The 12,689-nt window shown below is 47.8% G+C and overlaps 2 protein-coding genes across 19 annotated transcripts in view; one reads left to right on the forward strand and one right to left on the reverse strand.

Annotated features, from left to right (window-relative positions):
* The window catches only part of SF3A1 (splicing factor 3a subunit 1), a 23,375-nt gene extending 13,361 nt beyond the window's left edge, over positions 1 to 10,014 (reverse strand). Inside the window, exons 1-2 of the mRNA XM_002743671.6 lie at positions 9,858 to 10,014; positions 5,621 to 5,742 (exon numbers count right to left, since the gene is read on the reverse strand). Of these exons, the coding sequence (XP_002743717.2) occupies positions 5,621 to 5,742; positions 9,858 to 9,920 (185 nt within the window). The 5' untranslated portion in view covers positions 9,921 to 10,014. The remainder of the gene's footprint in view (positions 1 to 5,620; positions 5,743 to 9,857) is intronic.
* The window catches only part of CCDC157 (coiled-coil domain containing 157), an 18,826-nt gene continuing 15,920 nt past the window's right edge, over positions 9,784 to 12,689 (forward strand). For 9 of the 18 annotated variants that reach the window (XM_078338069.1, XM_078338078.1, XM_078338080.1 and 6 more), the window contains exon 1: positions 9,784 to 10,050. Coding sequence is in view for 1 of the 18 variants with exons in the window: in XM_078338106.1 (XP_078194232.1) it covers positions 10,018 to 10,050 (33 nt within the window). In the remaining 17 variants the exon portion in view is untranslated. Of the gene's footprint in view, positions 10,051 to 10,144; positions 10,250 to 12,689 lie in introns of those variants that run through there. The other 9 variants (XM_078338075.1, XM_078338066.1, XM_078338077.1 and 6 more) reach the window with 1 other exon arrangement.

Below are 12,689 nucleotides of genomic sequence, written 5' to 3' on the forward strand. Positions count from 1 at the left end.
CGAAGTTTGCTGAGACTAGTTCTCTTAGTTCAAAGGGGTAGCAAGTACTGGAGAGATGTAAAAGGTACATAAGCACCAAACCTAGGCTTTGTCCTTTGAGTAACGAGAAAGACTGAAAGACATGAAAATTTAGATGATTTGAGCCTGGGCAACAAGGCAAGATCCTATCTCTAAAAAAAAAAACCATAAAAAATAAATTAGCTGGGCATGGGGGGTGTGCCTGTATTCCCAGCTACTCAAGAGGCTGAGGTGGGAGGAACCCCTTGTACCCAGGAGTCTGAGGCTGCAGTGAGCTAGAACTGTGTCACTGTACTCCAGCCTGGGCAACAAAGTAAGACCCTGTCTATAAGAAACAAAAACAGAAAAACAGATTATTTGGTTTAATGCCTTGTCCAAGTACTGCCTAAAATTACTCCGTAATACTGGTAAGGCCCACAGGGGAAACATGCACAGCAAGGACCCAGGCTTGCACAGCTGTATAAGGTACCTTCAGACGACAGGGGTATGGTAAGATCAGCAGGGAGGCCTCCCACCACTGTCTGCATCTGGGATGGTTCCCCGGATATCCCCCATGTCCCCAGCAAGCCTTCAATACCTCAGGATAATGAAAAAATATCCCCGTAATGTTGTTTAGGGAACCCTGATTTTTATAAAGTCTCAATGGTAATCCTTCAAAGTGCCACGCTTACATACAACACCTGTGTCAGTCAGAAAACACACAAATCTTAAAGACACAGGATAGGAACACATTCAAGTTTCAGGTTCACTACTGACTCACTCTTAACCAGAGCAAGTTACCAACTACTCATTGCTTCCATTTCCCCCTATGTAAAAAGTAGTTAACACCAGTTTCCTTTTCTACCTTGAACTATGACTGAGGAGATGCCAAAGTCTTTTGTTTTGTTTTGTTTTGCTTTAGAGACAGGGTTTCACTCTGTCACCCAAGCTGGAGTGTGGTGGCACAATCTCAGCTCACTGTAACCTCTGCCTCCTAGGATCCTCCCACCTCAGTCTCCTGGCTAATTTTTTTACAGTTTTGTAGAGATGGGGTTTCGCCATGTTGCCCAGGTGGGTCCCAAACTCCTGCACTAAAGCAATATGCCTACCTTGGCCTTCCAAAGTGACAGATAACAGGCATGAACCACTGAACCTGGCCCTCAAAGTTTTTTCAAATCATACAGTAGCGAGCAAATGCAAGGGGCCAGGACGGGTTGTTCCAGCAACATTTTAGATGATTTGAGTGTGAGATGTCTGTGGGGCTTTCCGTTGCTCCTCTGGCCAGAACCTTGTACTCGGAGCTGCCCCAAACACATCAAGGCATAGCCCTGGCATCTGGTGCCAGCCGGCTGGCTCTACTCGCTTCAGACTTTCACATCCCTGCCCCATGAGTTAAGAGGGGGTGGGAGCCTGGCACAGTGACACACACCTGCAGTCCCAGCTACTCAGAACGCTGAGGCAGGAGGATCACTTGAGTCCAGAAGATCATATCCAAGCCTGGACAACAAAACAAAACTCCATCTCTAAAAAAATTCTTTTTTTTTAAATTTAAGAGAGACACAGGAGACATGGTGCAGGCAGTGCTGTGCCCCAGATCAGGCACCACAGCAATGTGTGCCAAAACCCAGGCTGGCTCCTCAGCAAGTCCTGGTCATAGCCTGCAGTGTAACTAATACCATGAGGTCTCAATTTGACAGTGCATTAGTCCAACTGGAACCTCATGCTTTGGGAAAAAAAATTCTCCCCCTTCCTTGAATAATGCAAACCACACATAAGAATGAAGGTGAAAGCAGGCTTTAATCCTGCTAAGCTAGACCACTATACCCAGCAAATGCCTTGGGCAGACAAAGGGCTCCTAGAAAAAGGGGCCCTGGTCGTCTCCTGTATCACTGCCTAAGTCATAACTTTACCCCCAACTGGGAACAATCTCAAAGATAAAACAATGAGAAGGTTCATTCCAAGCTATTCTGTTGCTTTAAATTATCTTAACGTTAATTTTAGAATCATACTCTCTACCACAACGAATAGATTTCAACAGTAAAAGACGTAATTCTGAATCAACCCAGCTGGTGGGACTTTTTAAGGGTAATTTCCACTTCAGTTTCTTGACAGGAACATGCAGGAAATGATAAGCCTAACCTAGTGAAAAAACTCCTTTTGGAAAATGGCTCAGTTGTGGATTTCTACTGCATGCTCCATAAATATATGTGAACTTAGGAGAAGTGAAGCACAGAGTTCTGCATGCCTGCTTTAACTCAGATACTGGTCTGTCTCTTTGTCGCAACATAAATGATAAGGTCACAGATTTTATTTATTTATTATTATTTTTGAGATGGAGTCTTGCTCTGTCGCTCAGGCTATAATGCAGTGGTATGATCTCAGCTCACTGCAACCTCTGCCTCTTGGGTTCAAGTGATTCTCCTGCCTCAGCCTCTTGAGTAGTTGGGATTACAGGCATGCACCTGGCTAATTTTTGTATTTTTAGTAGAGATGGGGTTTCACCATGTTGGCCAGGCTGATCTCGAACTCCTGACCTCAGGCGATCTGCCTGCCTCGGTTTCCCAAAGTGCTGGAAAATCTGTGAGCCACATCCAGCTCACAGATTTTAGAAATGTCTACAAAAGCAATCACCATAGCTAAAAACCAATCTAGGATGTGCATGGTTTTGGTATTTTTTTGTTTTGTTTTGAAATAGGGTCTTGCTCTATCACCCAGGCTGGAGTACACTGGCATTATCATAACCTTGACCTCTCGGGCTCAAGTGATTCTCCCGAGCAGCTAGAACTACAGATATGCACCACCATGCCTGGATAATTTTTTAAATTTTTTGTAGAGAAGGGGGTCTCACTATGTTGTCTAGGCTGGTCTCCAAGGCCTGGGTTCAAGTGATCCTCCCACCCTAGGCTCCCAAAGTGCTGGGATTACAGGCGTGAGCCACCTCACCTGGTCATATTTATTTATTTATTTATTTTTTGGAGACAGAGTTTCGCTCTTGTTGCCCAGACTGGAGTGCAATGGCATGATCTCAGCTCACTGCAAACTCTGCCTCCCGGCCTCCCAAGTAGCTGAGATTACAGGCACATGCCACCACACTGGGCTAATTTTGTACTTTTAGTAGAGACAGGGGTTCTCCATGTTGGTCAGGCTGGTCTTGAACTCAGGTAATCTGCCCGCCTTGGCCTCGCAAAGTGCTGGGATTACAGGTGTAAGCCACTGTACCCGGCTGGTCACAATTATTGATTGATTCACTGATTGATTTTTTTCTTTTTTTTTTTTACCTGGTTCCCAGCCCTGCTCCTGCCTCACAGATATTTATTTTTAAGGGAACTTGAACGTACTCTTATTTCTTCAGCAGCTGAAAATGGCACAAAATTGGAAAGCTACTTGGCAAAATGTTTAAGAAATCTTTTAAGGATGCTCTTTCAGCCAATAATGAGCCACACAGAATTTTCTTAACATAACAAGGTTATGATAACAAGGTTATGATAAGATTGTTTCTAAGGAAACAATCTAAAAAGGAAAGAAAATATTCAGAGATTTCCCCACAGCTTCATTTGCCAAAATGAAATACTGGGAACAGGACAGGTGCAGTGGTCATGCCTGTAATGGCAGCAATTTGGGTGGCCAAGGCATGAAGATCACTTGAGGCCAGGAGTTAAAGACCAACCTGAGCAACACAGAAAGACCCCATCTTTACAAAAAATAAAAAAATAAATTAGCTGAGTGTGGTGGCAGAAACACAGAGTGAAATGTGAAAGTATCTTTGCTAATATTACAAGGATCTAAAAAAGGATGTCAAGGACAGAAGGAAACAGAAAAAAGTGAAAACAGCTGGCAGAAACTATTCTGGTAATGAGAATATGGTGATTTTTAACCCAACACCTCTTTTCTGTATATTCTGCTTTTAAAATATCAGGGGAAAAGGGGAAGCATGACATTGCTAAGAGCCATTAAACATTTATCTTAAACACACACTTTACCATTTAAATCTGACATGACCCAATCACCATCATCATCATAATGTTCAATCAAGCACGGAGCAGCTTTCAACCTAATACCCAGGTTAATCAAAGCCGCTGAAATGTAATGAGATGAATCTGCAGATCTGCCACAGCGAAAGTCTAAGCAAAGTAGGCTGGGTGCAGTGGCTCATGCCTGTAATCCCAGCACTCTGGGAGGCCCAGGCAGGCGGATCACAAGGTCAAGGGATTGAGACCATCCGGGCCAACATGGTAAAACCCCGTATCTACTAAAAATACAAAAATTAACCAGGTGTGGTGGTGCGTGCCTGTAATCTCAGCTACTTGGGAGGCTGAGGCAGGAGAATCGCTTAAACCCAGGAGGTGGAGACTGCAGTGAGCTGAGATCACGCCACTGCACTCCAGCCTGGTGACAGAGCAAGACTCCGTCTCAAAAAAAAAAAAAAAAAAAAAAAAAAAAAGGCAAGAAGGTCTAACCAAAGTAATCTTTATTGATCTTTATGTTTAATTTCATCAGATTGGGAAAGGAAGGAACACCGTTAAATGATTATACTGACTGAGGCACTGCCTCAGGGGAGTGACGTTGGGTCCCTGGAGAGCACATACTCTGCCTGAACCTGCTTCCACACACGAAGGAGCTGTCCAGAAATCCATATTGATTGTGAAATCTCATTTTTACTTGTTTTGTTTTTTTTGAAATAGGGTTTCACTGCTGCCCAGGCTGGAGTCCATGGCTCACTACAGCCTCAACTTTTTGGGCTCAACTGATCCTCTTGCCTCAGCGTTCTGAGTAGCTAGGACCATGTGGTGGCCCATGCCACCACAGCCAAACAACTTCTTATTTTTTGTAGACAGGATCTCGCTATGTTGCCCAGGCTGGTCTTAAACTGCTGGGGCTCAAGTGATCTTCCCACCTTGGCCTCCCAAAGTGCTAAGATTAAGGGAAGAGCCACAGCACCTGGCCTCCTCATTTTTAAATAGTGGCAACAAATTTGAATATTGAAAAAATTACTGTGAGGACAAGCAAAACATCTGTAGGCTGGACATGACCTGAGGGCCGCCAAAGGAATACCTTAAATACCCTAGAGGATGTACTGACCTTTGGAGTCGAGGGGCCATTAAAAAAATTCCATCTAAGGATGTGAGTATAAGTACAGTGGGGAGAGACAGGAGGAACTCGGAGCAATTCCCATTCCATCTGAGAAGACAGCTAGCACTGGCATGCGGTCCCATGACCTCGCTTCTGTCTCACAATAAACAACTCTGAGATGGCATTTTGTTCCATTCTGCAGATGGGTCATTCTTGGAATGTGGCCTTGCACACATTCTCCTTTTTATCTTCCTCAGGCCAGCAGCTCAGGCACAGACGCACACCATCTGTGACGAAGTAGCTCTCCAGACATTTCCTCAGGCCAGTTTTGGAAGCAGAGGCTCCTGGTGACACTTAGCAGGGGCTAAGTGTGACTCTCACTCTGGCCATCGCTGTGCTGTGTCAGGGACACCAGTCCTGCCCAATCCACTCCCATGTTGTGGTTTTTTTATGAACTAAAAGGCCCAAGTCTTTAAAAACCCTTGTGCTGATTCAGCACTGAAACCTCTTCATGCTGAAACCCATCTCTGACCCACCCAAGTAGCTCCATTACCTGGCCACAAAGCTGGCAGTCTTGTCAACAATATTTCTGACCTCTGGAGGAGGGTAAATAATCCCCACAACTGGTTTAGAAGGTGCAGAATCCTCCTTTGAAGACGCTTCCTCTTCCATGGGCTATGAAAACAGGAAAAGAAAGAAGGTTTTCAAGTCCCTGGTTCGGCACAGGTTCTCCACTGTGAAACTCCTCTAGGACATCAGTCAGGGTAGACTTTCACTCAGACTTCCCTCTGGTTAGGACCCTCTGCTTCAGAAAAGCTGTTAAGTTCACTGCACCTGCAAGGGATGCTCCTGGGGACCCAGGGTAAGGAGTAGCTTCCCTGGCTCTTCTCTAGCTGAACTGTCTCAGTGAGACCAGGAATCTGCATTTTTACCAAATGCCCAGGTGATTCAGATGCAGGGACTCAGACTACATCCTGAGAAACCATTGCAGAATCCAGGCCTTGTCTGTAACCCTGCACCCAGTGCTGGGCTTGGCATGGAATTTTTAATGACTGTTTGCTGAATAAAGAAATGGAAAATAATTTGCTGACAGCTTCTTCTGCCCTGAATGCCCTCTCTCTCTGCCTCTGTTCCACACCTTAACCACCATTCAATGCACAAAGGTTTTGTGACCCTCCACTGAAATGCTCAGCATTAACTATCCCATAAGTTCCAGTATTTTCTCCAGCAGCTTCTTTCCCTTAGCGAACAAAGGGTCGTCTCTTATCTTAGAAAAATGAAGTTTCTCCTCTAACTTCATGTTCCTTTCTGCCACTGCCCTCTCCCACCCCTTCCTCTGGCAGCTAAACATCCTGAGTTCTCTTCAGTCTTGCTAGTCTCACTTCCTCACCTGACATTTGGTCCCCACTCATTTTAAGTGCTCTTGACAAAGTCAAAAACAACTGCTCACAGCCATCCACCGCCACTATCTGGGCATGAATGGTGACCACTCCTTCACAACACTCTCAACTCCCAGGCCCCGTTCTTCTGTTCCTCCCTTCTTTCTCATCATTCCATTCAAGTTTCCTCCCTAGCCCCCGTTTCACCTCCTGCTCTATAAAGTTGGTGATTCCCACTACCCCCAGCCCCGCCCAATTCTGTTCTTGGTTCTCTTCTGTTTCCAGTGTCCTCCATTTCCCCCTAGTGCCTATAGGCTAAACCATCTGGCCCAAATTAATGTCCCAGAACACTCCTGTGTACCGAACAGCTTTGGGTCCAGCTGACTCCTGGGCACTTTCGTCTCTAACCTCTTTCCTCAGGAGTAGCTAACCAGTCATCCACGCTAGAAAGCTGGAGCTCCTCTCTCTTCCTCAGCTTCCACACTCAGTGATAATAATATTTATCAAGCTGGGCACAATGGCTTGCACCTATAATCCCACTGACTCAGGAGGCTGAGGTAGGAGGACTGCTTGAGCCCAGGAATTTGAGGTCGCAGTAAGCTATGACCGCACCATTACATTCCAGTCTAGGTGACAGAACAACACCCCATCTCTCTCTCTTTTTTTTTTTGAGACGGAGTTTCACTCTTGTTACCCAGGCTGGAGTGCAATGGCACGATCTCGGCTCACTGCAACCTCCGCCTGCTGGATTCAAGCGATTCTCCTGCCTCAGCTTCCTGAGTAGCTGGGACTACAGGCACATGCCATTATGCCCAGCTAATTTTTTTTGTATTTTTAGTAGAGTCGGGGTTTCACCATGTTGACCAGGATGGTCTCATCTCTTGACCTTGTGATCCACCCGCCTCAGCCTCCCAAAGTGCTGGGATTATAGGCGTGAGCCACCACGCCCAGCCTAACACCCCATCTCTTAATAAAACAATTTTAGCCGGGCGCGGTGGCTCATGCCTGTAATCCCAGCACTTTGGGAGGCCAAGGCAGGTGGATTACAAGGTCAGGAGTTCAAGATCAGCCTGGCCAACATGGTGAAACCCCATCCCTACTAAAAATGCAAAAATTAGCTGGGTGTGGTGGCGGGCGCCTGTAGTCCCAGCTACTCAGGAGGCTGGGGCAGGAGAATCGATTGAACCTGGGAGGTGGAGGTTGCAGTGAGCCAAAATCATGCCACTGTACTGCATCCTGGGTGACAGAGCAATACTCCATCTCAAAATAAAATAAAATAAAAATAAAACAATTTTTTTATCAAGCAGAGTAGATCCTAGGTATTTTTCCCAAGTACTTTAAATATATTAACTCTTACAGACCTTATAAGAAGCCTATGAGATTAAGTATTCTTTTCTTTTTTTTTGGAGACAGTCTTGCTGTCACCCAGGCTGGAGTGGAGTGCCATGATCTTGGCTCACTGCAGCTTCCGCTTCCTGGGTTCAAGCATTTCTCTCCTGAATAGTTGGAATTACAAACGTGCACCATCAAACATGGCTAATTTTTTATTTTTAGTAGAGATAGGGTTTTGCCATGTTGGCCAAGCTGGTCTCAAACTCCTGAACTCAAGTGACTGCCTGCCTCCGCCTCCTGAAGTGCTGGAATTACAGGTGTGAGCCACCGGACCAGGCCAAGTACTCTTAATATCTTCCCGTTACAGATGACAGAACTGAGAGACGGAGAGCTTATGTCCAACTGGCAGAACCAGGATTCTAACATATCACTCTGGCTGAAGAACCTGCCCACCGCCCTCTGCCCCAATCTAGGCCAGGCCTTCAGCCTCTTTTGAATAGTGTGACTGACCTCCATCCTCCTAGTGATTCTCCACGTCTGCCTACCTGAATTTCTGAAACACAAATGTCACTATCTGGTTTAAAACCCTCCCTTTTCTAATCATGGATGAATTTTCTGACTAGAAAAAAAACCCTCTCTTTTCTTCCCACTGTCTGCAAAGAAAAGTTCAAATACTAAGTAAGAATCGCATCTCCTGCCACCACTCTCCTAAGTCTATCCTTCAACACTTCTTCATTTACTCTTGACTAGACACATCGTTTGATTCTTACCTCAGTGTCTTTGTGCCTAATATCTGGCCATTACCTTATTTTTCCCCAATGCCTGGAAAAATTCCAGGGACACACAGGCACTTAAATATCTGTGGAAAAGGCATGGCTTCTTCAGTCATGTCCCCACCTTATTCTGAACCCAAAGCGGTGATCAGCATATGTGCTCAATAAATATGTGCTGGATGAATAAAGGATGCTATTTCCCTTCCCTAGTCACCTACCTGACGAACTCCCACTCTTTTTTTTTTTTTTGAGAGAGAGAAGCCTCACTCTGTCACCCATGCTGGAGTGCAGTGGTTCGATCTCCGCTCACTGCAACCTCCGCCTCCTGGGCTCAAGCAAGTCTCCTGCCCCAGCCTCCCGAGTAGCTGGGACTACAGGTTCGCGCCACCACGCCGGGCTAATTTTTGTATTTTCAGTAGAGATGGGTTTTCACTTTATTGATCAGGCTGGTCTTGAACTCCTGACCTCGTGATCCACCCGCCTTGACCTCCCAAAGCCACGACGCCTGGCCTATTCCTTCTTCTAAAAAAAGGAATTTACCTCTCACTCCTGTGGGCTTCCCCTACCTTAATATCCCTTCTACCCCGGCAAGCAATGTTGATTAGATTTGTACCTGAAACTTCTATCACAGAGCATATCACACCATACTACAATGGTTTATGCACATTTGAGATTGGAGAGCTTTAAGGGCGGGTTGGCGGTCATCGGGAGGACAATAAAATTTGGTGAGCATTCTCGCATGTCTGCCTTCCCGTTAGCCTTTGAGCTCCCTAGACAGGATTGTGCCCCATTCATTCCGGTAAACGTGGTAGCCTGGTATAGTGTCTGGCTTGGGACAGACACCTAAACAGATTCTGAGAATTAACATCCAAAGACGTACCGTGCAGGCTGAGAAATTAGGCATTACTAGGCAAAGGCTGGGGCCAGTGGCCCCAACTGCCACAGATCAGAGGATCTTCTCAGAGGATCAAATGATCACTGCCTCTCACACTTTAATCAATCACCTTAGAATTCTGTTCAAATGTAGATTCCTATTTAAAAAGCCTAGGGCGGAGACTCCGCTTTTCTAAGAAGCTCCACGCTCTTGCCGATGCTGCGGACTCGCGGACCACTTTGGAGAACCCTGTTCAGGACGGTTCCTTTCGCTACCAGAACGGCACCGTAGCGCCAGAAGCGCGCAAAGCACGCAGCCTCCTGGGACTTGCAGTCCCTCCAAGCCGTTCATAGCGGCCGCTTATTCCTACGCGAGTGAGGAGCACCCAGGCCCACGCTCGGGCTGCAGGCTGAGGTGCTGGGGGAGAAGTACCTGTTTAGGCTCGGTGGCCACCGGCGGCGGCGGAGGCACCGCCTGCACGGGTCCGGCCGGCATGACTGCGACGCTCAGGGCTGCCAGTCCGCCTCGGTGTCGGTGAGGGGTGCCGCCTCAAGGCAGCCCTCCCTCTAGGACAGTACGACGAGCTCGCAAGATGGCGGCGACCGAGCGAGTTGTGACCGCGAAGGTGAGATTGACGCACTTCCGGGACCTCCCCCTCGCCGTGGCACGCTTCCCGTCCCTCCCCGCTGGCACCGCAGCCGTTGCCAAGGCAACGGCCTGGGCCACGCTAGGGCTTTCCGGGGATCCCAGGTGCCGCAGGCGTGCTGGGTACAATTTCGGGAGCCGACCAGACACAGAGGCTAAAGCTGTTAAGCTGAAGGCAGGTGAGATGTTCTGCATCACCCGCCCGACCCCCGCTGCACTCATCTCGCGGCTCCTTTACTCCACAGGCCAGTGCCTCTCTCCCTTCGACCCCGCCTCCCAAGAGCCCAGCTCCCTCCCATTGGCCTTATTTAGGAGAGCCCGGGTCCCCTCAGGCTCGCCGCCTCAGAGTCCCACTTCCCTACTCCCATAGTCCCCTCTTTCATTTCACATCCTCCAAGCCCCTCTTCCGAATCCTACCTCCTTAATTCCCTTTTCCCATGGGTCTGCCTTTTTTTGCTTCCACCCTCTGCCTTTCGTAGTTCCCCCATCCAGCCCCCCGGGGCCTCCCTCTCAAATCAAGGCTGCTGCTTTCTTTTACTTTTTTTTCTGAGACGGGGTCTGGCTCTGTCGTCCAGGCTGGAGTGCACTGGCTCAATCTCGGCTCACTGCAACCTCTGCCTTCCGAGTTCAAGCTATTCTTCTGCCTCAGCCTCCCAAGTAGCCAGGACTGCAGGCGCCCACCACACTCGGCTAATTTTTTTGTATTTTTAGTAGAGACGGGGTTTCACCATATTGGTCAGGCTGGTATCGAACTCCTGACCTCAAATGATCCACCCGCCTCGGCCTCCCAAAGTGCTGGGATAACGGGCGTGAGCCACTGCTCTCGGCCAGTTTTTAAAATTTTTTGTAGGGACGTGGGAGGACGTGTACCTACGTTGCTCAGGCTGATCTCAAACTCCTGTGCTCAAGCGGTCCTCCCGCCTTGGCCTCCCGAAGTGCTGGGATTACAGGCGTGAGCCGCCACCGCAGTACTGCTGCTTTAGGCTTCACATCTCACTCTCACAGGTGCGGCCCTGCAAGCTACCCTCACTCCCCAGAGGCCTACCTGGCATCCTGCCGGCTTCTCACCTTTTCCTAAGATTCCCCTCTCTCCTTCCTCCCCTCCTCAACCCCGGAAAGCAGGGACCTGGCTCCGAACCTGTGCCTGGACTTTAGTTTCCTCGCCTTTCAAGCCTTCCCCCTCCCTCACACACCATAGCTGTATGTCACTGTTTTTTTTTTTTTTTTTTTTTTTTTTTTGAGATGGAGTCTCACTCTGTTGCCCAGGCTGGAGTGCAGTGGCACAATCACTGCTCACTGCAACCCCCACTTCCTGAGTTCAAGTGATTCTCCTGTCTCACCCTCCCGGGTAGCTGAGATTACAGGCACCCACCACTACACCCAGTTAATTTGTGTGTTTTTAGTAGAAACAGGGTTTCACCATATTGACCAGGCTGGTCTTGAACTCCTGACCTTGTGGTCCACCCGCCTTGGCCTCAAAAAGTGCTGGGATTACAGGTGTGAACCACTGTGCCTCAATGTTCTTATTAATGTAGAATAATGATAGCTAGGATGTATTGGTCACTTACTATGAGCCAATACACTTCATGTAGTACCTTTATTCTTTATTTTTTTATTTTTATTTTTTAGAAAGTACTAGGTTTTATTATCTTTTTATCAAAAACAATATCAGTAACACAACCGTGTGAGAGGTGCCTACAGAGGAGGTGCTCACTCCAACTCAGCCCAGGGGGGAAAGGGCACTGGGGGACAGAAGAGGATCCAGCCAGCTGGGACCCTCGGTTGGGGTGGTGATGGGAGCTAATGGCCACTGGTGCAGCAAGGAAAGGTGGCTCCCCTCACCCCAGCCACTGGGGTCAGGAAGAGACACCGTCTGCCCAGGCTAAACCACCAGGCCTCCCCTTTCAGGAGAGGGAGGGTCCCAGACAACAGGCCCCAATTGGGGCCTCATCAGCCCTCCCCCATTCCCCCTTCCCCTACCCAGGGAGACGAGGGTTGTCCCAGCGCAGCTGTGGCTGTGACTTGTTAAGCCAGTTTAGTTCTCTAGAACAGTGCTGTCCAATAGATGGACGTGCTCTCTGCTGTCAGTATAGTGGCCATGAGCCACATAGGGTGACAGCTCTAGAAACGTGGTTAGTGCAACTGAGGAATGAGTTTTTAATCTTATGTGACTGTAATTAGCTTGACTTTAAACAGCCAAAGGTGGTTACTGTATTGAATAGCACAGGCTAGAGCTTGAAGAAAACAAACCAAAGCACACCAGCTGGGTCTCAAGCAGAAGGCAGAAAGGGTAGAACCATCCACCTCAGCTATTCAGCCCCATCAGAAGGCACCAGGAACAGGGCGAGAGAAAAGGGCAAAAACCCACCCAGCCACGTGAAAATTCACTCGAGCACCCAGCAACGTCAAACTGGAAATACCACACTATTTCCTGAAAAAATATATTTATCTATTTTTCTAGGACCAGAGAAGAATAATAATATAAGAACACAGACACAAATATCCTCCATCCCCTTCATTATATTTTGGGATCTGCTAAAAAACTATGCTTCGGCAAAAGCTATTTTATAAGAGGAAGCAGCTTCAGAAAGGGCCAAGGTCATCAGGAGGGGGGTTTAA

Source organism: Callithrix jacchus, chromosome 1 (genome assembly GCF_049354715.1).
Source record: "Callithrix jacchus isolate 240 chromosome 1, calJac240_pri, whole genome shotgun sequence".
NCBI classification, from domain to species: domain Eukaryota; kingdom Metazoa; phylum Chordata; class Mammalia; order Primates; family Cebidae; genus Callithrix; species Callithrix jacchus.